This window comes from Haliotis cracherodii, unplaced genomic scaffold (genome assembly GCF_022045235.1).
Source record: "Haliotis cracherodii isolate W230 unplaced genomic scaffold, xgHalCrac1.p SCAF_2, whole genome shotgun sequence".
NCBI classification, from domain to species: domain Eukaryota; kingdom Metazoa; phylum Mollusca; class Gastropoda; order Lepetellida; family Haliotidae; genus Haliotis; species Haliotis cracherodii.
The window spans coordinates 16,950,554-16,973,089 of record NW_027266275.1 but is presented as its reverse complement, the minus strand read 5'-3'; the positions used below and the strand labels follow the sequence as shown (position 1 = coordinate 16,973,089).

Genomic DNA, 22,536 nt, shown 5'->3' with positions numbered 1-22,536 from the left:
CTCAAAATGATACGTGGATCCAACGTTCTTTTATTGATACTAGCGCCGTGCGAAGACTTACATAGAATCGGGGGAAACATGCACCTTCTAGATGACACCAAATGTCTCTTCAGTGGTTACCAAGTAAAATGGAGATTCTTGCTCTTGTTGGCGTCTTCTTATTAGTCTCTGTGGGTCACCACACTGAAGAATTTCGTATTTCTTCAGAAGAGAGTATATGTGACTTCTTATATATCGTCAATGATTTTGTTGTATGCTTTTTAGGTATCAAGACACGATTGTTCTCATCATAGGGCTTGTCCAGGTTCTTTCTGAAATTCTCCATCTTGGCAATGTGAAGGAGCATATACCTTCAGCATCTTTACACCTTGAATATCGCTACAGCCATGAAGGTAGGTCGTTTTTACTAATCCTTTCTTGGTTAACTCATTTAACATTTGTTACATTGACACTATTATTAATCATTCGTGCATGGTGCACATACAGCTAGACATGTTCCACTTGATGAAATCTACGAGCACTGACATGGTGCTGACAAACCATGAATCATAATCCGGGATTCGATCATCTGGCACGACTAATGGACACTGGTCTGCCCCGCGACCTGCTGTGCCTTAGACGGCTTGACATCCGAAATCTTTAATAACTGATGAATATATATTTATCAAAACAAAAGTGAAAGTGCACAAGGCCACACAATGAATGAGGCAAATCATATTTCAAATCAAATACTTTATATCATGGGGTTTCGTATTAAAATATACAATATATTAAACAAATGTACAAAACATTACATACACAATGTTGTATTACATTATGAAGTGGATAACATTAAAGGAAAATATAAAAGTTTGAAACACTAGTATTAATAGTTCATAATCTTGTAAAATGATACTCCTGCCATTTGAAGACAAAGTCTGTGAAGTGTTTTTAAAAGGCACTGTATACAATAGAACAACTATGGCCTTCAAAACTCGATCCTGCTGAAAGAATGGATTCTGATTGAAATAATTTAAATGTTTTGGCATTATTATCAAATTAACTCAAATATTAAAAGTTGTTTGAAACAGGGTGTCTACATGTTTTCACAACTTGATTACCGTGGTCACGTGCTGGTTTACATGTATCAACGACGCTTTCGAATGGAAAAGAAACAGAAAAGGACAGCGGCATATATAGAGGATAGATGCACGTGTCAGTCTGTATTACTATGGGTAAGAAATGATTTCGTTTTAGCTGCCTATTTCAACATAACTTGTCGAGGCTTTAAGATACCTTGCTGCATTGTTGAAATGAAAACACATTTATGTGTCTTTGAGCACAGGGAAAGAATCTTTCAGTCCCTTTTTACATCACCCGTGCCCTCAACGTATAAGATTGTTCGTCTCCATTGACCATACATTGTGGTGTGCGCCATGAATCCATGTAGGTCAGTCAAGCAGGGTTCCACCATAGCTGACTCAAGTACACATAATGGACATTATCACGCTCAGGTTAGTATGCAGCAAAGACTGATGAACCTAGAAGGTTGATTGGTGACATCAAGCTTTACATAGAAGGATTGACGTCATACGTTTCAGTTTTCCGGCTTGTTCCTGTTTGCCTGTTATCCAAAGGTCAAAGCGCCTGCATATTTTACTGAGTGAGTGAGTTTGGTTTTACGCCGCTTTAAGCAATATTCCAGCAATATCACGGCGGGGAACACCAGAAATGGGCTTCAACCATTGTACCCATGTCGGGATTCGAACCCGGGTCTTCGGCGTGACGAGCGAACGCTTTAACCACTTGGCTACCCGACCGCCCCGCATATTTGACTGACATATCACAGAGAAGCAATATGCTCCGCTGACTCAACTGACTGTGGATATGTCGCTATGGTTGCATGTGATGTCGTCAAGAAACTATTTCACTATTACCACTTGCTTCTATGTGACGCTTAGAACCCATCACTTAACCATCGTATCCTATGTGTTAAGTTGCCCTTGGTGTCCCCAAGAACCAGCTTTCAGGAGTCTGTTGTGCATAGTGCTTCTGACATGACACAATGATTATTACAGAAAGGCACTTGTTAATATGTACCCCGAATCAATACCATTGGCACAATTTCCATGTTTCAAAATAGTAACATAGAAGCATCCAATCGACCCAAAGCAAACAGTCACGTGATTTTTCACTAGTTGGTTCCAGATCATCCACAATCAACCAAACATTAAGCCAAAATCAATGAGTAAAAATAATGAGAAACATTAAGAATGGCAGATACCTTCGTGGACTCCATGTTCACTTTGGGTGGGAGGGGATGAGTCACGGTGACCATCAGGGGTTTGTTTGAGAGGCACACATTAGTCGCGGTTCAAGTTAAAGTGTTACAGTAGACTGATTGAACGTGAGCTGACAAATTGCCATCCGTCGACGTTGAGATTTGTAAGGCACATCCAGGTTACCACTGAGAGGTAGGTATCACATAACAGATAAACGTTGGTAACGGAAATATATTCCTTCTCAGTCCTGAATAAACATTACCGAATAGAGTATCCAGTATGCGTACAATAAGGATGAACTCGATACTCTGCTAAGGTCAGTTTTTTTGCAAGGCAACTATAACTTTGGGTTTTCGGGATTACGTTAACACACACAAATTATCTTATGACTTCAATGTCAAATCATACAGGATCTCTGATCTCATCACATCAAATTGTCATTGCATGTGAAACGGGAGAACCAGGTAATTAAAGTAAAGAAGCATACATTCCTCAACAGCACTCCATGAAGGAGAAGATTTAGCACCATGGGATATACATGATAACATGCTATCATACATCATCAATCGAGACATAAGTGTTTCAACTGTAGTAATTACTGTGAAGAAGCGGTTCAGTCTTTCCAATGGTATCCGTAATGGAGAATGTAAAGTCTACACAATGAAGCACTTACTACGCATAAATCGCAATGGAAACTATAAAATGTTCGTCATTATTGACAATGATCCAATAAGAGAATGTTAGCTATGTAGTTTTTAAAAGAAAACATTTCAGGTGCAAGTGCTATAAGGTGCATTCAGGTTGTGTCCATCTCAGCCAAACTCTACAGGCAGTATTCCACAGTTCAGTAGTATATACAAACTGCTACGACATTTTAACACAAACAAAATGCATTCTCTGACACTATTGCCAGTTTGTCTTGACTGTTGATCATTCACCTCTACACAGCTGCAGTCTATGCTAGGATGCCATGCTCACTGAGAAGGCAGCATCAGAGGATTGCAAGGCTGAAAGACAGGCATGCATTGTCAGCCTTAATCACGCATCCTTATCACATAACGGTTCAGTTTGATGGTGGGTATCACAGTAACATTAGGCAGCACAATATTCCTTAGGCACACGTCATTATTGTTTGTGAATTGGACACTAAGTACACGGAGCACTGGTCAGGGGGTCAAAGGTCATTGTCACTGGAATTTATGCGTCCGTTTCCTTTGAAGCCATTCTCTTCATCCGAATCGTCGGCCTGAAATTTGACAAAGTGCACATGATCTTAAAATTGTACAAAATAACTTTCAGACGCTAACTTCCTGGAAATGGGGTTATTATTAAGTGGGGTCGAACTCCGGCGACGTGGATGTCTATGCCATCAACCACCGTTTGCCTTGCACTAACGTTATATTCATGGCCGCCTTTATATAGCTGTAATATTGGCGTAAAAATACCTTCCCTCACTAAATCAATACTGATCATAACTTTTGGATTTTTTTGGTTGTTTATCAGCACTCAGCAATATTCCAGCTATATGACGGCGGTCTGTAAATAATCGAGTCTGGACCAGACAATCCAGTGATTGACATCCTGAGCATCGATCCACACAATTGGGATACGATGACATGCATCAACCAAGTCAGCGGGCCTGACCACCCGATCCCGTTAGTCGCCTCTTACTGGCAACAGCCTAGCCACATGTATGTCTATATCTGAATAAAACTACCCTCTTAAAGTAATAAATTGTAAACGAAAATCAAGCTTTAAAATCAAACAATATAATAAAAATTAAGGTAATCAAATGTTATCCTCCTGAGAAACCTGTCACTGGTGGGGTTTTTTATGAGAGAGCAGCATTGCTTCATAGCTGATGCCGGCGTAGTGCCAGCCTGATATAACACAGACAGTGATGTGACGCCCCCCTTAGACTCAAGGGAAGCGCACAATAAAATCGTCAACACTTTACTGCGAACTGTTCCTACTTTGTGCTTAAATAATATAATTACTTTCAGCACTGAACATAACCACATTTAATTTTTCGTGGTTTGGAATTCAAAACTTGATAGCAAAATAAGAACATGTTCCTAGTTCCGTCTTTCATTTGCATCAATAATTAGTTTATACATTCCTCAACACTTCATCCGTAGTTTAAAAATCAGAACTTTTTTTTTTATAAATGTGAAATGTCACTATGGTAAATTGTGAATCGATTCCTTGTCTTTTACCCGATATTTGATGGGTACACAAATTTCTTGAAAGGAACCTTTAACCCTGTAAAACATACCTGATGACAGAGATGGGCCGTCTTTCTGGTTGTCTGCAAACAAGAATTGGTTAAAACTATACATTTGGCATACATTTCATTCGTCTCCTAACTCGAATATTTTTCAGTTTTACCAATAAGAACTGTCTGAATCAGGTAATATACACAAATATAATAACCACTAAAAGACCTTTATTTGCAAAATTAAAACGTCATATAAGGGCTGAGGGAAAGTCATACGCGTATCTCTATGGCAAACCTGGAAGAAAAACAAATGATTTCCCCCCCAGATATCTAGATGTATACTCAGTGTTTGAAGTTCCGGCACATCCTCTACCGTCACTTACTCATTTTTTCTACTTCTTGTCGGTAAATCCATCGGTCTCACTGCCAGATGGATCTCGCCCATAGAACGCTCGAAGTCACCCATCGTTTCAATCTCCGTCTCAAAATCGACGTCAATGTAATTATCTGTGTCGTCTGCTATAGACGTACATTCTACTTCGTCTTCTGTTCTTGAAGCAAGTATCAGATCAGATCGGCTCATGGATTTTAATAAGTCTGTTCGGCTTCGAGATTTGACCAAAAGGTCACCCCTGTTGAGGGTCCGCATGCCAAAGTCGCCATTTTCCCCTTCACCGTATCTATCACTCATGCGGGATCGTATTGAATTGTCCGAAGCAGTCCTTTTAATTCCGAGATTATTTGACGATCTTAGAGATTTGGCACCATCTGCAAACACAGTATACAAAGATGAAATACATTGTAATACCTTTGCAGAGTTGCTTCACTTGGGTACGCCAGAAACCTATGCTCGTGGGTTTGAATCCCGCTTCGCCCCAATAATGTTTCTAGGTTTGTCAGCACCATGCCCGTGTTCGACCTGCATCAAGCTTTACTCCTATATCAACCTGACACGCCGTGATATGACTGGAATACTGCTAACTCACGCGTTCACAACTACCACTACTACTACTACTACTACTACTACTACTATTACTACTACTATAATTATTATCATTACTACTACTACAACTACTGCTTGGGAATTAATAGACTGCTTCAGTCAGTAAGAGTGGGTCTATCTTATTGTTATTCACTTCGCGTGACACAGCGGTCGGTTTTATGACCTAATGAAAATGACTACTAGCCCTGATTAGGAAGAACTCTACGACGAAGACCAAATACAGCGATTGACACTTCGGGACTTACCAAAAACCCCGTTATCTGGCACGCGAGGTGACTTCCCATTGGCGTCCTGAGACTCTGGCGTCGCCTTCCGCCTACAGCAGCAGCAGCAGCAGTAACAACACAGCTGATAGAATCTCCACACGAGGGTGAATGGGGGAGGAACGGGGGGTTTTCTGTGATAATCCAGGGTGAGACGTACGCTCTGCCACGCCCATATCTCGTCAGTTAACTCATGGATGGTCTGGAAAGTGTAGCTGTAGACAAAAGAGTGTGTGAGTAGATTCGCTTTAGACACCGCTTTCAAGATTACGACTGTCAACATGAGAAATTATGGCACAGCTATGAGTATTTTCAATGGAGAATTTACATGAAAATATGGAAAAGTCAACATTGCTGAACCAACAGGAAATACAGTAAACTACGGTTATAACGAACTCAAAGGGACCACTAATTTTAGTTCGTTATAACCGTAGTTCGTTATACGCCTATATACGGCATTTGTACAACACATGGCCGGGACTAAAATATAAGTTCGTTATATCGGTCAGTTCGTTATAAGCACGTTCGTTATAACCGTAGGTTACTGTAATAATAATATGAAGAGCTTGAAGCAAATGTACTTTTGCATGGTCAACTTGCTCAAGTTAATATTCACAATATCATGGAAATAAATAACAGAAATATTCTAATCAAGGCCCGTGAATTGTTCTATCATGAACAGTTCTATGAACAGTTCTATGAACAGTTCTATGAACAGTTCTATCCTGTTTCAGTTATTTGGTAATGGTGTAGGAAATGTGTACTGTAGCTCTCTGAACGTGAAACTTATCCTGGGTGTTACTTTCATTCAGCAATGGGTTTTATAATAAAAATATGAACAAATAACAACACACGTCTTGGTTACGACAGCAGATAGTTCTTTTACATAACATATACTATTTGATGATACGAAGCGAATGGTATTGGCAAGAGAGGTAAGTCCTCGATGCCCTTATGACATGTGTCACTTCCCCTCAGCTGTATAACACCCCATCCGTTGCATCACGCCACTCAGCTGTTATAACACCCAATCAGCTGTATAACATCCACTCAGCTGTGTCACACCCCTCAGTTGTACAAGGCGTCCCTTGATTGCTCCCAATAGTCTTAAACCAAGATCACCTTCAAGTCTTTGAATGGCATTTGGAAGTGACACACATAAGGAAGATAATTCATGGCTGCCAACTTCTTTATTATGGTAAAAATCATCGTTTTTGAGTATATATTTACTTCTTCATCAGGTGAATGATCACTTTGTTAAAGTGACACAACCAGCACTGTTATGAATGTTGATATGGGTCGGTTGGTTGGTTGGTTTGTTGTTTAACGCCGCACTCAGCAATATTCCAGCTATACGACGGCGATCTGTAAATAATCGTGTCTGAACCAAACAATCCCGTGATTATTATCATGACCATCGATCCACGCAATTGGGAACGATGACATGCATCAGCCAAGTCAGCGAGCCTGACCACCCGATCCCGTTAGTCGCCTTTTACGACAAGCATAGTCACCTCTTACGGCAAGCATGGGTTGCTGAAGACCTATTCTACCCCGGAATCTTCACGGGTCTGTTGATATGGGACTGGCATGGAATAACAACCCCTAAATACTTACTTGAATCTAGCGATGATGATGTTGAGCAGGAGGACGTTAGTGATGAGGATGTACATTGACATAAGGAGGGGCACAGCATATTTGGAAAGGGGCTTGGGGCACCGTGGATCGGTGCTGTTGCCATCGGGCCAGTCCATGTTGCAGTCTGGGGGTGTTGCTGAAGGTCAGAATAATGGACGTCGGAAATGTTTGTCTTACGATACAAGAGTGAACAGCATACTGAGCGTGAAACATTCCACACTGAATAGCTCAGAGACCGAGGTTAAAATACAAAATACAAAATATTTCATAATTATCTAATTTATTTTCAGCGGTTTCGTTCAAATCCGTAATCATATTCATATCTTAAAAGACTATGCCTTGTGGGCGCTACGTTGACCACTGGTCTTTCTTTAAGTACCGAATAAAGTCTCTGTTTCTCTCGCTCTCTCTTCTAGATCTGTATGTACTGTTTGAGTGTAGGCATCTTTATTATGAGAATAACTTACGAGCTACGGGGAATTACGGTTAATCTTTCCCAGGGGATCTATGATTTAAATTCCCAAGGGAAAGATAAAACCGTAATTCCGAGTTTCGATTTGGTTATTCTCGTTCTTACCCATAATCAAATTTACTGCAAACTTCTCAGGAGATCCCATCCCTGATCATTCCTTACCACCTTCGAAATTATTAGCGGCTGTAACTCAAAACAAATGTATCCCTACGCAACAGTAAACAGGTGATCTCTTCACGACACATCGGATTGTGTAAATCAGCTCGCTATCGACATTCAGAGTATATTTGTATACATATTTTTTTGTATTTTACACTTATACAAAACATGAAAAACATATAGAAACTTGTTGGTGCATTTAATTTATTAACTTTAACAAATTGTAAGTCAACATCGGCGAGTGCGAGAATGTCAGTAGAAGTGGGCCACACGTGTTACAGCGACTCAGTCAGCCAAGTTAAAAGAGTTGATGCCAGTTATGCATACCGCCGCTGGGTGGAGGATGGGTGGATGGATATGGAATATTAATCAAGATGTAGTTATTTAATCGGAATCAGAATCCAGAATTTATGGGACACCTCATTCCATATCAGCACTGAAAGAACCAACGAATAAAAAGTAGTACCGGCGACCAATGCAAAACCGAGTTATTTATAGGAAAAAACCGTTATTCATTCGCGCATTACAGAACATTAAATCAGGCTTCACTTATTTGGTGAGAAAAAGTGAATAATGCACATGAACGCTACGTCTCGCATATTGTAACTAAGACATGTATAACGCTGTTGTGAGCTGACTTAGGGACGCACACGAGCAGGTGCAAATTGGAAGTCACCCGCCACAGCATTTGAAGCAGAATGATTGAAAGGTTTACTCGGGCTTTGATAATATCCACTAGACTGTACTCAAGGGATTATTACTATTTATACTGAATACCCAAGGAAAACTATCAATACCCAATGTGAATGATAACGAGTGAAAATACTTAAAGGCTCAATATGGTATCTGGAGCACTGACACCAGCATATGTCCGTGACACTGGTTTCAACATGAGCTTACAAGCAGCATCTTTATATGAGGCTAGGCTCAACAGATGAGACTGTTGTTGTCACGTCTGATACATTAGTTTGTAAGAGTTGCTCAAATGAGTCAAAAACAACCCTACGTTAATTTATAACCAGAGTTGGTTGCTCTCCCTGTCGTTGACCAGTTGACACGTGTCTCTTTAAGCTGATTCCAATCTTTCAAATCAAGAGGATGTATCGACAATCTTTCAAAACAAGAGGATGCATCGACGATCTTCGCAAAAATCAATGAAGCAAGTTTACACTTAGCCCGAATTTATCAATGAATTCTTATTATTGTTGATTTCATTTAACGTCAAAATGAGGCAAACGTGGGGTGTACACTGCGGCACCCGTACCCCTCCCTAGACCTGGGTATGATATTGTACTGACAAATCTCTCCTCCACTCAAAGGGGCGGTCGGGTAGCCTAGTGGTTAAAGCATTCGCTCGTCACGCCGTAGACCCAGGTTCGATTCCCGACATGGGTACAATGTGTGAAGCCCATTTACGGTGTCCCCGGCCGTGATATTGCTTGAATATTGCTAAAAGCGGCGTAAAACCATACTCACTCACTCCCTCCTCCTCTCAGAGCATGGTGCAAGAAAAGACTACAGGGGTGTACGAAGTCACTGTGTGCAGTATTTCAGATAAGAAATCCATATATACCTTCAATTTCATCCAAGAAGAACTCTCCAAAGATTGAGAAGAACGCCTTCCTGGGTATGAAGAGCACAAATCTGATAGACCAGGGTGTGTTTGGGTACATGATGGCTTCTGATGCCACAGCATAGGACAAGATGGAGACCATGAGGATGACAAGGAAGGGCACGAGGTCCATCATCTGAAACAATCAGGTTGCACGTTAAAGGTATCTTCTGAAACTTCTGATTAGTTGTCACGTGCATTACAGTGCATGAACAATGAACGCATAGTTTCCCCGTTGTGTTTACTAGACATGGTGGATTTAGGTCCTTAGCTTGCCTTACATTTAAAAATACTTAAATTTTATCGGTCAATAACGTTGAATATATTTCCTGACCTTACCTTCCTAATCTAACCTTACAAGTAAAATACTTTCATTTTTTTGTTCAATGACGTATGATCAATTTTCTTATCTTACGTTACATGTAAAATATTTAAATATTATTAGTTAATGACGTTTTGACGACAGCGGAGTACAATTGGTAAAAAATATATACCCCGCCTCAACTGCAATAGATATTTTGCTGATGTCCCCTTACAGCGAAACGGCGTCGCGTATATAAACATTTTATTTCAGGTCGTTGAAGCTCATCTGAAAATATGGCGACGCATTGTTTCGCATCTCAATCTCTGGTTCTTTTCAAACTGTGTTTGCAAAATTCGTTGTAAGATTATCCGGTAAGCTCAGCCCGTTTTCCGTCGAGATATTATTATTATTATATTCTTTGTCATGTAACTGTTTCTGAACAAGATATTTCGTAAATATTTTGATTGGCGCACGCCTTTCGACAGTTAAACTGATTTTCATTTAAGATGTACTGAACATTATTATCCAACTAAGCCTTGGTATGTAATGATGACCAGGTACCTAATGGGTACACGCTAGGAAATATATTCATAATCATCATCGTTGTTGCTATAGGTATTATTGGTGGTGGTGGTGGTGGCGCTGGTGGCGGTATGTGGTATTATTTTCCCCCATAACCATCTCTTACCATCTTCCATATCATGACCAGCATGGGTCCTATCCTCTTGGTGATGGTGAAGATATGCAGGAGCCTCCAGAAGTAACAGATGAAGTCTATGCTGAGAATGAGACGCCCGGCTTCAAATGGTTTTTCTATCGGTATGAGACGAAGGCAAAACCCGAGGACAAAACCGAACAATGAGACAGTGTCCAGGATGTTCCACTTGTCGGAGTAGAAGTTGTTGAGGTAGTCGATGAAACGGGGGTTGTCGATGTTCATGGCAGCGATACTGGTAACGAACTGGAAGTGGATATTGTACATTTTCTACCTCAGAACACGGAAACGGCCACACTCCCCAACTGTCTAGTATGTCCAATGCAGTTTTGGAATGGCGAAACCATTCATATATTTCCACCTTCTACGCCCAGTGGAATTTGTTTCGACGGATAATCGAGACTGGGTATTTCCTTGCGTTGACTTTTCATATTTCCTACACGTCAGCGGTACAACATAATTTTTGATAGTTCCTTGTTTGAAATATACTCTCACCATATGAAAATGTTGATAATTCTGTTATATTTGTCTCCTGTCAGAGTGTTGACTTTATTAATTAAAAAAATATACAATTGATATAACTCTTTTCAATATTACAATATTAAGCATTACAGAAGACACTTTGAATGAAATAATCTGAGATTAACAAACCTGGTAGCCTTTCTCTACGAAGAAAGAGAATATCCAGACTAGTAACACCGCCTCCAAAGCCGAGACGGTCGGCTTCAGATGTGTCATGATGATGATGGCAAAGAGAAGTAGAAACGCTGCATAAAAAACCTGGAATGAACAGGAAATGAGTGAGTGGGTGAGTTGGGTTTAACGCCGCAGCATTCCAGTTATATCACGGCGTGTCAGCTTAATGTGGGAGGAAAGCCCGAAGTGATGCAGGTCTCAGACGTTTATCACTTCAGTGAAACCCACGAGCACGGGTATGGTGCTGACAAACCTAGAAACATAATCGGAGCGAACCTGGATTCGAACCCACAATCATAGGTGTCTGGCGTGCCCAAGGGACGCAACTCTGCACAGCGAATCGCGGCGCCTTAGACGACTGGGCCACCCGTGCCCCCAACAGGAAATGAGAATTTACATTTAATTAAAGGCTGCACAATAAATAGTTGAACTTTTTGAAAAGTCACCCCTATACATAATAAATGTGAACACAGTGTTGGTTCTGTCATACCTGTGAAGTTTTGTATTTACTCATTTTAATTCTTGATTCAATTCTAGAAACATGAATGAAAATATCAACAACGTGGTGCCTTTATGGGAAATCGATCGTCCATGTACCCAGTCATAAATAAGCTTAAACGTCTTAAAGGCACTGGCAGTTAATCACATAATGTTTTCCTCCATCGTAAAGAATTACACTTACGAAATTCAGATAATATTTCACGACGGGGCTGTTGTAGAAAGCTCCAATTTTCTGACAGGGTGACAAGTTTCGCCTGAAGAAAATCCATCAATGACTATAACTTATATGTCAAAGTGTCTGACAAAGAACTAAATATTGATGTTTACTGCTACAAAAACTCATAATAAACGTTAAACCTGATAATGCCATAAATTGAATTTTAAACCATGCATGTACATCACTTTGAAATCTCTAAAAATAAGCGGAAGCTGCTTTGTATTTCCTTTAAATCAATATTTATCATTATCAGATATCATTTTTCTGGAGGATTCGGCTTAAAATATACTTACTGCTGCAAGATCTGTGAAAAAAAGTAGTAAATAATAAGATTAGTTTGTCCACAATTAAGAAAACAAAGTTAAGGCAAGAAAAAAGCCATTCTATACAGGTATCATAGTGGCTGATTCTTAAAATGGCTCTGTATTAGAATACAGTTTGACTCAATGTCTTTGTAATCAAAAACTTAATCAAACATTATTTGTAGCAAATTGTTAAGTTATATATCTTTATTACGATTTTATTACGAGATGAGGAGATTGTCATTCCTAAGGAGCGGTGGCAGGCCAATCAGGCATAGGTGAGTGAGTGAACTGTTTTTCAGTTACACATGTAAATCAAATGTTGCTAAGCTTTATAACGATAACAAATTGCAACAAGAAATATAGTTATTCAATTATTTACCATTCACTGAATTAACCGATTTCTCAAAGCAGGGTTGTATTTTGTGACCGAACTCCTGTCATTAGCGACGATATGAGCAGCTATAATTACGGACAACGAGACCACACAACTGTAGCAGGGCTTGACAACGAGATAAGCGCTACATACCTCGGGCTGGTACTGTAGTCTCGCGATATCTCTCCGTGTAGTGCTGGACAAGATATCCTGGGGCTGTCTCATGCCACGCCCTTTCATCGTCTCCAAGCCCGACATGTCTCCCTGGGTCTTCGCTTCTTCGAACACACTACAGGAGTTCTTGAACGTGATGAGGCAAGGGATGAGCGGGAGACACAGGGTGCATACGGCGATCTGAATCAGGGATGAATGAGACAGTGAGTCGCTTTAGCAGCATTACAGCAACATCACGAAGACAGCCACTATTACATTATATCCACGGTGACAATGAATAATTTTAATAAAGATGGGGTTGTCATGCGGCAACGCTGCGTATAATGATGATATATAAAAGTGAGAAAACCTTTTCAATATCCTAAGAAATCTCTGCTAAAACCAGACTACATCATGAGCATGTGTTTATAAATAATTATCAAATAGTGATGACACCAAGTATTCGCGAACACTTCCTGGTGTGTACCATTGGATAGCTTTACCAAGACGATGTAAATTTTGATATGTAAGCAGAGTGACTTGAGTTCTTAGGATACAATACGTTGGTTGGTTGGTTGGTGTGTTGTTAAACGCCGCACTCAGCAATATTCGAGCTATATGACGGCGGTCTATCAATAATCGAGTCTGAACCAGACAATCCAGTGATTGATATCATGCGCACCGATCCTCGCAATTGGGATCGATGACATGTATCAACCAAGTTAGCGAGCCTGACCACCCGATCCCGTCAGTCGCCTCTTACGACAAGCATAGTCGCCTTTTACGGCAAGCATGGGTTGCTGAAGACCTATTCTACCCCGGATCTTCACGGGCCAGGGTACAATACGAATGATCCCTTGACATGTTTATTTATTGTGGTGTGTACCCTGACGAGTCCCATGTCCTGTGATATACTGCCCATCCAGATGTACTTCATATAGTTCCTGTACGCTAGCGTAGAAAACACTCTTCTGTTGACCTTCGTCAGCGCTATTTTGAGGAGGTTGACCCGCCAGTGGTTTTTCCTCTGCATGTCTGACAGTAAGGTTAATGTCCTCTCCTTGTTCTCGTTATAACATCCGTCGATTGTGCCAATAGCCAGGCTTAGGAACTGACTGCAAACGTGAAATACAGTTTGAAGGCTATCACAAAGTCAGACATATTGCATGTACACAACACAGAAATATCCATACGACAAATAACGATACCTTTTAAATCATAAAGAATAATATGATAATAATACCCAACCAAAGACGTGCAAGTCCATATAAAAAAAGACAAGTGTGTACTACATAAAAGAAGTTTAGGACCACTCACGAAAAAATCGGCTGTTCTTTAACGTCTTTTGAGTAGTATATAGTCAAATATACGTTTGAAGTTACACACAACTTAATGATAAGCCTGAGAAAAGCAACTTTGTTTGCTTGTTGTTTAACGCCGCACTCAGCAATATTCCAGCAATATGACGGCGGTCTGCAAAATAGTCGAGTCTGGACCAGACAATCCAGTGATTGACATCATGAGCATCGTTCCACGCAATTGGGATCGATGACATGCATCAACCTAGTCAGCGAGCCTGACCACCCGATCCTGTTAGTTGCCTCTTACGACAAGCAAAGTCGCCTTTTACGGCAAGCATGGGTTGCTGAAGACGTATTCTATCCCGGACCTTCACGGGTCTGAAGAAAGTAACTGCACGTCCTTATTGCAGATACAGAATCTGTCATCCAAAAGGCTCTAAGTTCCAATGCTAAAAGGCTAAGTATACATAGGACTAACAGTAATTAATAACAGAATATTGAGTTTTCCTATCATCATCTCAGTGACTATGGACTATTGTCTTTTCAGTAGCTGACATTGATTCAGTGGCATGTCAGTACAGTGACAGCTTGAGGGTTTCATAAAAGAGGTTTTTTTATCAACTTCTCCATAATGTGTCTTGGTTTTCAAATTAAACTGATACATCGAGAAATACTGACAAAAACTCACCCTGCGTGTTCCTTGAGTTTGTTCTTGTCGTTGATGCTCTCGGTGGACGTGGCTATAGATCGGAGTATTGTGTTGGCCACTAGGGCTGAGACGATCAGGTCCTGGCAACAGGGTAATACATACAGCCGGGCACACACGGCGCATACACATATAGAAATAAGTACTCAGTGTTCAGTTTTCACTCTGTGAATGGGCAAGACAAATTTTATGACTGAAGTTGAAAATAACAACAAAATAATATTTAAAAAATTCATATTTTCCGCATTGATATACAGCTATAAACAACACACAGATTTATGTGCTTTTGATAATGTTGGTTTACACCACTGTATAGCACTTGATCACGTGGAATGCTCTTGTGAGTAAATCTAAAACGTCAAAGCCAGTAATCTTGATTACAGGCCGAAACTGATTCGATAGGAAGTAAAAGGCAAATTAGCGGTGAAAATCAGTGATGACAACAGATGTTTGCGTAAAGGGTCAACATGTCCTGTCCTACTGGTTGGGTCAGAGAAATATTTACATTATTTACATCTGGACTGACTTAACCACACGAGTGAGTGAGTGAGAATGTTGTTTTTACGCCGCTTTTAGCAATATTCCAGCAATAACACTTCAGGGGACACCAGAAATGGGCTTCACACATTGTACCCAGGTCTTCAAAGTGAGAGCGAACGATTTAGCCACGAGGCTACCGCACCGCCCCCTTGACCACAACAACGTAGGACTGTTGTTCCTGAGAGTAAACCTAAAGGTGAAGGTCATGCAGAAGCTACGTGTACCGGATATGAAATAAAATAAATTTAGAAACATTTCGGAGAATATCAAGATACGATTTGAAGTGTCCTAGCCATATTTGGTTATAGAGAATAAACATATTTCAGTATGAAACGTCAGAGAATGAATTTTGCTTAGAGATCTAATCAGTACGTGTTTAAAATAATAAACCAGACTAACCAGTGATCGTTAACGTGAACATCGACCCATGATGCCAGGCTACGATGATACAATATCAGCCAGACTGCTTATGTGGACGTTAATGTCACCCATTCTAAATCAGTCCCAGGATCACTGCGACTAAATAATTGATATATTAACATGGCATTGCCATACCTTTCCCCTCTTCCAGAAAAACTGGGCCATGGTGGACTTGTTAGAGAGAACCGCCCACAGGAACAGCTCGTGGAAAGGTCCAAGTTTTAATTTCTCAAGAATCGACTGACTGTCTGAAATGATAATTGTAAGAATATAAGTACGTAGACTTTGACATCAAGAACAAACATACACATTTGCATTCAACATTTTTGTAATTTCCCAACAACATTTCAAGCTGATCGCCACGGCGTTTACCGCTGAATGTGTATACCTGGAAGCTGGTCGCCATGGCGTTTACTGCTGTATATGTGTATACCTAGAAGCTGGTCGCCATGGCGTTTACTGCTGAATGTGTATACCTGGAAGCTGGTCGCCATGGCGTTTACTGCTGTATATGTGTATACCTAGAAGCTGGTCGCCATGGCGTTTACTGCTGAATGTGTATATCTGGAAGCTGGTCGCCATGGCGTTTACTGCTGAATGTGTATATCTGGAAGCTGGTCGCCATGCCGTTTACTGCTGAATGTGTATATCTGGAAGCTTGTCGCCATGGTGTTTACTGCTGAATGTGTATACCTAGAAGCTTGTCGCCATGGTGTTTACTGCTGAATGTGTATACCTAGAAGCTTGTCGCCATGGCGTTTACTGCTGAATGTGTATACCTGGAAGCTTGTCGCCATGGTGTTTACTGCTGAATGTGTATACCTAGAAGCTGGTCGCCATGGCGTTTACTGCTGAATGTGTATACCTAGAAGCTGGTCGCCATGGTGTTTACTGCTGAATGTGTATACCTAGAAGCTTGTCGCCATGGCATTTACTGCTGAATGTGTATACTTAGAAGCTGGTCGCCATGGTGTTTACTGCTGAATGTGTATACCTGGAAGCTGGTCGCCATGGTGTTTACTGCTGTATGTGTATACCTGGAAGCTGGTCGCCATGGCGTTTACTGTTGAATGTGTATACTTAGAAGCTGGTCGCCATGGCGTTTACTGCTGAATGTGTATACCTAGGTGCTGGTCGCCATGGCGTTTACTGTTGAATGTGAATACTTAGAATCTGGTCGACATGGCGATTACTGCTGAATGTGTATATCTGGAAGCTGGTCGCCATGGTGTTTACTGCTGTATGTGTATACCTAGAAGCTGGTCGCCATGGCATTTACTGTTGAATGTGTATACTTAGAAGCTGGTCGCCATGGCGTTTACTGCTGAATGTGTATACCTAGGTGCTGGTCGCCATTGCGTTTACTGTTGAATGTGAATACTTAGAATCTGGTCGCCATGGCGTTTACTGTTGAATGTGAATACTTAGAATCTGGTCGACATGGCGTTTACTGCTGAATGTGTATACCTGGAAGCTGGTCGCCATGGCGTTTACTGCTGAATGTGTATACCTAGGTGCTAGTCGCCATGGTTATTACTGCTGAATGTGTATACCTAGAAGCTGGTCGCCATGTCGTTTACTGCTGAATGTGTATACCTGGAAGCTGGTCGCCATGCCGTTTACTGCTGAATGTGTATACCTAGGTGCTGGTCGCCATGCCGTTTACTGCTGAATGTGTATACCTGGATGCTGGTCGCCATGGCGTTTACTGCTGAATGTGTATACCTAGAAGCTGGTCGCCATGGCGTTTACTGCTGAATGTGTATACCTAAGTGCTGGTCGCCATGGCGTTTACTGTTGAATGTGTATACCTAGGTGCTGGTCGCCATGGCGTTTACTGCTGTATGTGTATACCTAGAAGCAGCCCTGTCTTCTCCTCTCTGATCTTACAGAAGCTAGGGATGCGGCTGTCTACGTAGTTCTGTACTCGCCATGGGGTCTGCAACAGTAGTTCTACATCAGTACAAGCAGTAGGACTCTTGTCACAAGGATATATCAAATCAGTGGTATTATAGAGAGATCAATTCTCCACGGCTTGGGGCCAATTTCAGCCTAGATCCAGTCATTGTGATCAGTGCTATGTGTGAAACTTAAACATTGTCTCTGCGTAATTAGAGCATTCATAAACATAGAGATCGATATACACCATACCACTTGGCTTACCAGACAAACAAAGTGGATTTGGGAGAAATGAAATAGAAACTGCTAGATAAAGCCAGGGTCTAGGGCATCTAGATCTTTCAAGTCAATTGCAGATTCCGGATAAACTGATTTAATTTAAAATGACCGATTTAGGCGTGTAGGGTAAGGATATCAGCACAACGTACCTCGTGTTTCTGATGATGGTCAAGATCGTCTATCAATGCCTTCGGCAGGAGAGATCGCGCCTGAAGGAACAGGAGGAAATCAAAGCTATAAATGTGACTGAAGCTGCGAAAGCTGGTACACAGATCTGAATGTATGTACAGTAAACTACCGTTATAAGGAACTCAAAGGGGCCACTAATTTTAATTCGTTTTAACTGTAGTTCGTTATATTGCTATGTCCGTTATTCTTTTATTATTAGCGTGTTCGTGATATCCATCAATGTTTACATCATCAAATATACAAATAAACTGTAAATGGCCAGGACCAAAAAAAATATATCCGACAGTTTGTTATAAGCGTGTTTGTTATAAACGTAGTTTTCAGTATGAGTGGGTTAGTGGAAAAACGTCATAGCAAAAACAGCGGTTATCACTCGTCTGCTATTGAGAATAGGGCGAGGGAGTACCCAAGTGATATAAGCACTCGCTCTTCACATGAGTCCCAAATGCGTCCTTCTGTGAAGACAATTCCGGTGTCTCACTACATAACATGCGTTATGCTACCTGTACAACTAACCGTCCGTCTGTATATGAAACCCAACCTTACCCTGTCGTACAGTTCCCCAAGACGCTTGTTCGTGAAGAATCCTTTAAAGTCCACACCCTCGAAGTCAATGATGAACTCTACAATCTCCACTCTCTCCATTAGAATGGCCTCAAACAGTATCAGCTCCATCGTCTTCTTGCCATCTGGAGCATATTTAGATGTCAGTACACCAGTCTCGTTATCCAATACACGCTTATCTCACACCCAACAGATGTCCCCATGTCATGTCCTCACACATACAGATGATAATAATAACGGAAAGGCTGAAAGCATGTGATTGGTACGACAGTTTGTACGTAGCCCAAAGAGATCCAGAGTATTACTTAAAAGCGGTAAACAAATCACATAATAACATTTCACTCGCTGGATGTGAAGTAGTAAACATTAATCATAACAGTTCTACGTGTCTCCTTGTGTTCTTCCATCAGTAAGGGGCAGAGGGGGGACCCTATTGTCAGTGTCAAATTCAATTCAATTGAAAAACAATTGCTGAAGGTGATGATAAAATATAATTGAGCCCTTTCAAAGATAACGTGTATGGCTTCGGAGTTTGGGATACTATTAATCTATGTGTCGTCTTCGCATGCTTAGGTAAATACACAATAATGATAACAATTAAAATGTTGGACAATATCATTAATGTACGAGTAACAAAGAAAATTATATTTAATTTATACAGAAATAAGTTATTTTGCACATTACAAAACCATCGAAAAACCATAGTTACATTAACATACATATCAGCATTTAACTCTTTTTAAAAGATAAAGAAAGCATACGCTATAACCGACATCCGTATAATGATATGCAATCAAAACGCAACAGTAATTGTTTCTTTCTTTCGAATTCCGTACAACTCCGTTTACAATTGTTTTAAATATAAACAATGATTCAAGAAGGGTAGGGTATATTTATGTCAGGAACGCCTTTGGTGTAGGGGCACGAGAATTACGCTTACCAGTCACGCCTCTTTCTGACTGGAACATGTCATCCAGAACGAGGTTACCGAATTTGGCGAAGCTCTTCTGATCGTACACGGGAGTCGAGAAAAATTGATCCATCAGTCGTAACAGCTCGTGAGTCTTCTTTGCTGCAGCGAAACGTGACAATCATAAATGTTATAAAACAATATCTAATATGTCACTTTCAGAATTTATAAAGATCTCATCTCACTGACGATCAATTCAAACTCGATCCTCTGTTAGACTTTTATCGCTTTCTGGTGGTCGACTCTGTCGCTTCAAACAGAGGTTTAATATTGTCTATGAGATTCTCAGAAGTGCACATTTATGGTGATACAAATAAATCAGTATTTATGTACGCTCAATGAATATTTCACATTTGGTGAGGAAGGATGTGTATATTTGTAATATCACACTTCAAATCATTCCTTATTCCCGTATATTCATTAATATTTATAAACAGGATAAATGCCAATGAAAAACATAAGTGGTATTATCACAAGCATGTGTCTTATTTAAATGTACATAAAGTCTTGTCCTTATATGACTCGCAAATACTAAGATAAGATTCACAAACAAAATCTCGACAACCCCCCCCCCTTTTCGCACACACCTTGTGTCATCACTATTTCATAGTGATTCATAAATACATACTTATGACATAATCGGAATCGTACAATTGACTCTGCTTTTAACATGTATTTCTATAATTTTGGAAAGGATTTTGTCGTATTAATTTAAAACACATTGATGATGTAATTATTAACTAATTGTGATTTTCACAAACTGACTTTTTAGAAGCGCCTGTAAGACCGCCCTGAGGAGATTATCGTTTGGGTTGTCCATGTCGTACACGGTGAGGAGGTATCTCTTCTGAAGACACTGCAGGATGGCGTGCAGTACCTCCTCTACGCCCTTCTTGTGTCTCTGGAACCGTTCGATCCTCCTCCGCAGCTTCTGTCGCAACGTGCTGTCCATCACCGTGCCCGTCCTGCAACATCGACAAAGTCACACATCTAATGTCGTCGTGAGTCGGATAATTATCCGTATCATTTGACAATCTCATTCAAATCAGATGTTTTACCCCGATTCCTATATTGTCGAATCATTAAATGATTGTAAATGGATCTGCAGTAGATACATGAATGTTGTACACTATCAACAATATTTATTTCCCATTCTCATTTTAAATCGTTTTTAGAGTGTAACAGAAAATCAAAGTTATTCATTTCTGTATAAAATGCTTTTAGCAGAGTTTTCGTATGATTATGGACATGTTTTCGTCACACACAAAATATGAAATCTCTAAAACCAGCAAATGATAAAAAAAAAATCGGAATAAATAATGTATAACTTGACAAACGCCCAAGGGTATTTAAACAGTAGCAACAACGATACTTAGTACTTCAACATGAATAATTCAGGTCGAAGAATAAAATAAATACGTAATGGTATGATGGTATGATCTCACCTCCATCTCTCGTCCTGGTCCTTCCCCTGCCCCGTGACTATAGCATGGGACTCCTTGTAGCCAGTCGCCAGGATGTCTGCGATCCCTCCTGACCCCTGACAACAACATAGTGATACTCGTGATTAACTGTTGAAGTGTAGGCTCTTCACGGCGGTGTAGAGGACCCTCGCGGGGAGGAAATACTATCCACGGAATCCAATTACAGGGGTCGTAGTTTCACTTACCACTGTTACAGTAAAATACAAGTGATGCATCTCAGGATTTTGCGTAAATGCAACTTACACAAATTTGAATTATGATTCTTTTAACAAATGATCTTTTTCTTTCATGTTTATCTCTGTTAACGACATTCGTCTCAATGAGAGGGTACGGGAGTATAGGCATTTCCTGGGGGTGGGGGGTGGGGGTGGGGGTGGGGTGGGGGGATTGGGGTGGGGGAGATCCTGGGTATTGCATATGCTACTTATTATTGTACGAGGCCATCATAATATATATCGTGTGGCCAAAATGGATGCCAGGTATGAATATTGAAGATAAATTGCTGGATGTTACTGAATGTAAGTGGTTGTAGCCGCGATCTAGCTATAGTTGTAATGAGTTGTAAATTAGAATAATACCCATTAGCACATGTGCATTTATACATTTTAAAAGCTGGTTGGTCAACAGAAGTGATAAGACGTAACAAGGTTTCATGGTTGAGTACAATACGATGTGATTTCATCAACATTTCGATCTCGGAGATACTTGTGGTAACATGCGACACGATTCCCATGAAGTGGACATAAAATCTGCGAACATGCGCAACAGCCGGTAAATGTAGATTTTACGACTGCTTTGCTCACTCTCGACACATGACGGGCATTCTTTTCAAGACTGACCACAGGTTTGGTGAACATCTTTTCACGGAAATACACTTTATGGTAAATATACGTCTTTGTTTAATTGAACATGGGCCAAATGTTATCGATAAACAACTTCTTTATTGCAACTGAGGTGAGCAAGTGATAAAAAAAATTAGAATCTACACAGGTACAGTTGTAATAAAGATGTATAATCCATAGGAACTTGTCCTTGTTAATCACACCAATATCTAAATGTCACTCAAAGCAGTCATGTAATTACACGAGAAACAGCATGAGACGTCTTCACTCGGAGAATTACCATCCCGTAAATATACGAACAGATTGGCGACTTGCCAAGAATCAATGAAGATCAACTTTTACCCTGCGATCATTCATTGTATATTTTGAGTGGGTACATTCAGTAACGCTGTCATTGTGATGATCAAATACAACCCCGGCTGGGTTCGCAATAGACGAGGACAAGAAGTGTG

General features: G+C 40.5%; 1 protein-coding gene across 5 annotated transcripts in view; it reads right to left on the bottom strand.

Annotated features, from left to right (window-relative positions):
- Positions 1 to 748: 748 nt before the first annotated feature.
- The window catches only part of LOC139469894 (transient receptor potential cation channel subfamily M member 8-like), a 57,084-nt gene continuing 35,296 nt past the window's right edge, over positions 749 to 22,536 (bottom strand). For all 5 annotated transcript variants that reach the window (XM_071252222.1, XM_071252221.1, XM_071252223.1 and 2 more), the window contains 20 exons: positions 21,204 to 21,298; positions 20,524 to 20,723; positions 19,729 to 19,860; positions 18,771 to 18,913; positions 18,185 to 18,244; positions 17,712 to 17,796; positions 15,993 to 16,105; positions 14,880 to 14,980; positions 13,777 to 14,005; positions 12,891 to 13,091; positions 12,353 to 12,363; positions 12,024 to 12,096; positions 11,297 to 11,425; positions 10,619 to 10,891; positions 9,588 to 9,762; positions 7,363 to 7,519; positions 5,728 to 5,960; positions 4,863 to 5,247; positions 4,537 to 4,569; positions 749 to 3,507 (listed from right to left, as the gene is read on the bottom strand). In XM_071252222.1, coding sequence (XP_071108323.1) covers positions 3,459 to 3,507; positions 4,537 to 4,569; positions 4,863 to 5,247; positions 5,728 to 5,960; positions 7,363 to 7,519; positions 9,588 to 9,762; positions 10,619 to 10,891; positions 11,297 to 11,425; positions 12,024 to 12,096; positions 12,353 to 12,363; positions 12,891 to 13,091; positions 13,777 to 14,005; positions 14,880 to 14,980; positions 15,993 to 16,105; positions 17,712 to 17,796; positions 18,185 to 18,244; positions 18,771 to 18,913; positions 19,729 to 19,860; positions 20,524 to 20,723; positions 21,204 to 21,298 — 2,877 coding nt within the window. In that variant the 3' untranslated portion in view covers positions 749 to 3,458. The remainder of the gene's footprint in view (positions 3,508 to 4,536; positions 4,570 to 4,862; positions 5,248 to 5,727; positions 5,961 to 7,362; positions 7,520 to 9,587; positions 9,763 to 10,618; positions 10,892 to 11,296; positions 11,426 to 12,023; positions 12,097 to 12,352; positions 12,364 to 12,890; positions 13,092 to 13,776; positions 14,006 to 14,879; positions 14,981 to 15,992; positions 16,106 to 17,711; positions 17,797 to 18,184; positions 18,245 to 18,770; positions 18,914 to 19,728; positions 19,861 to 20,523; positions 20,724 to 21,203; positions 21,299 to 22,536) is intronic.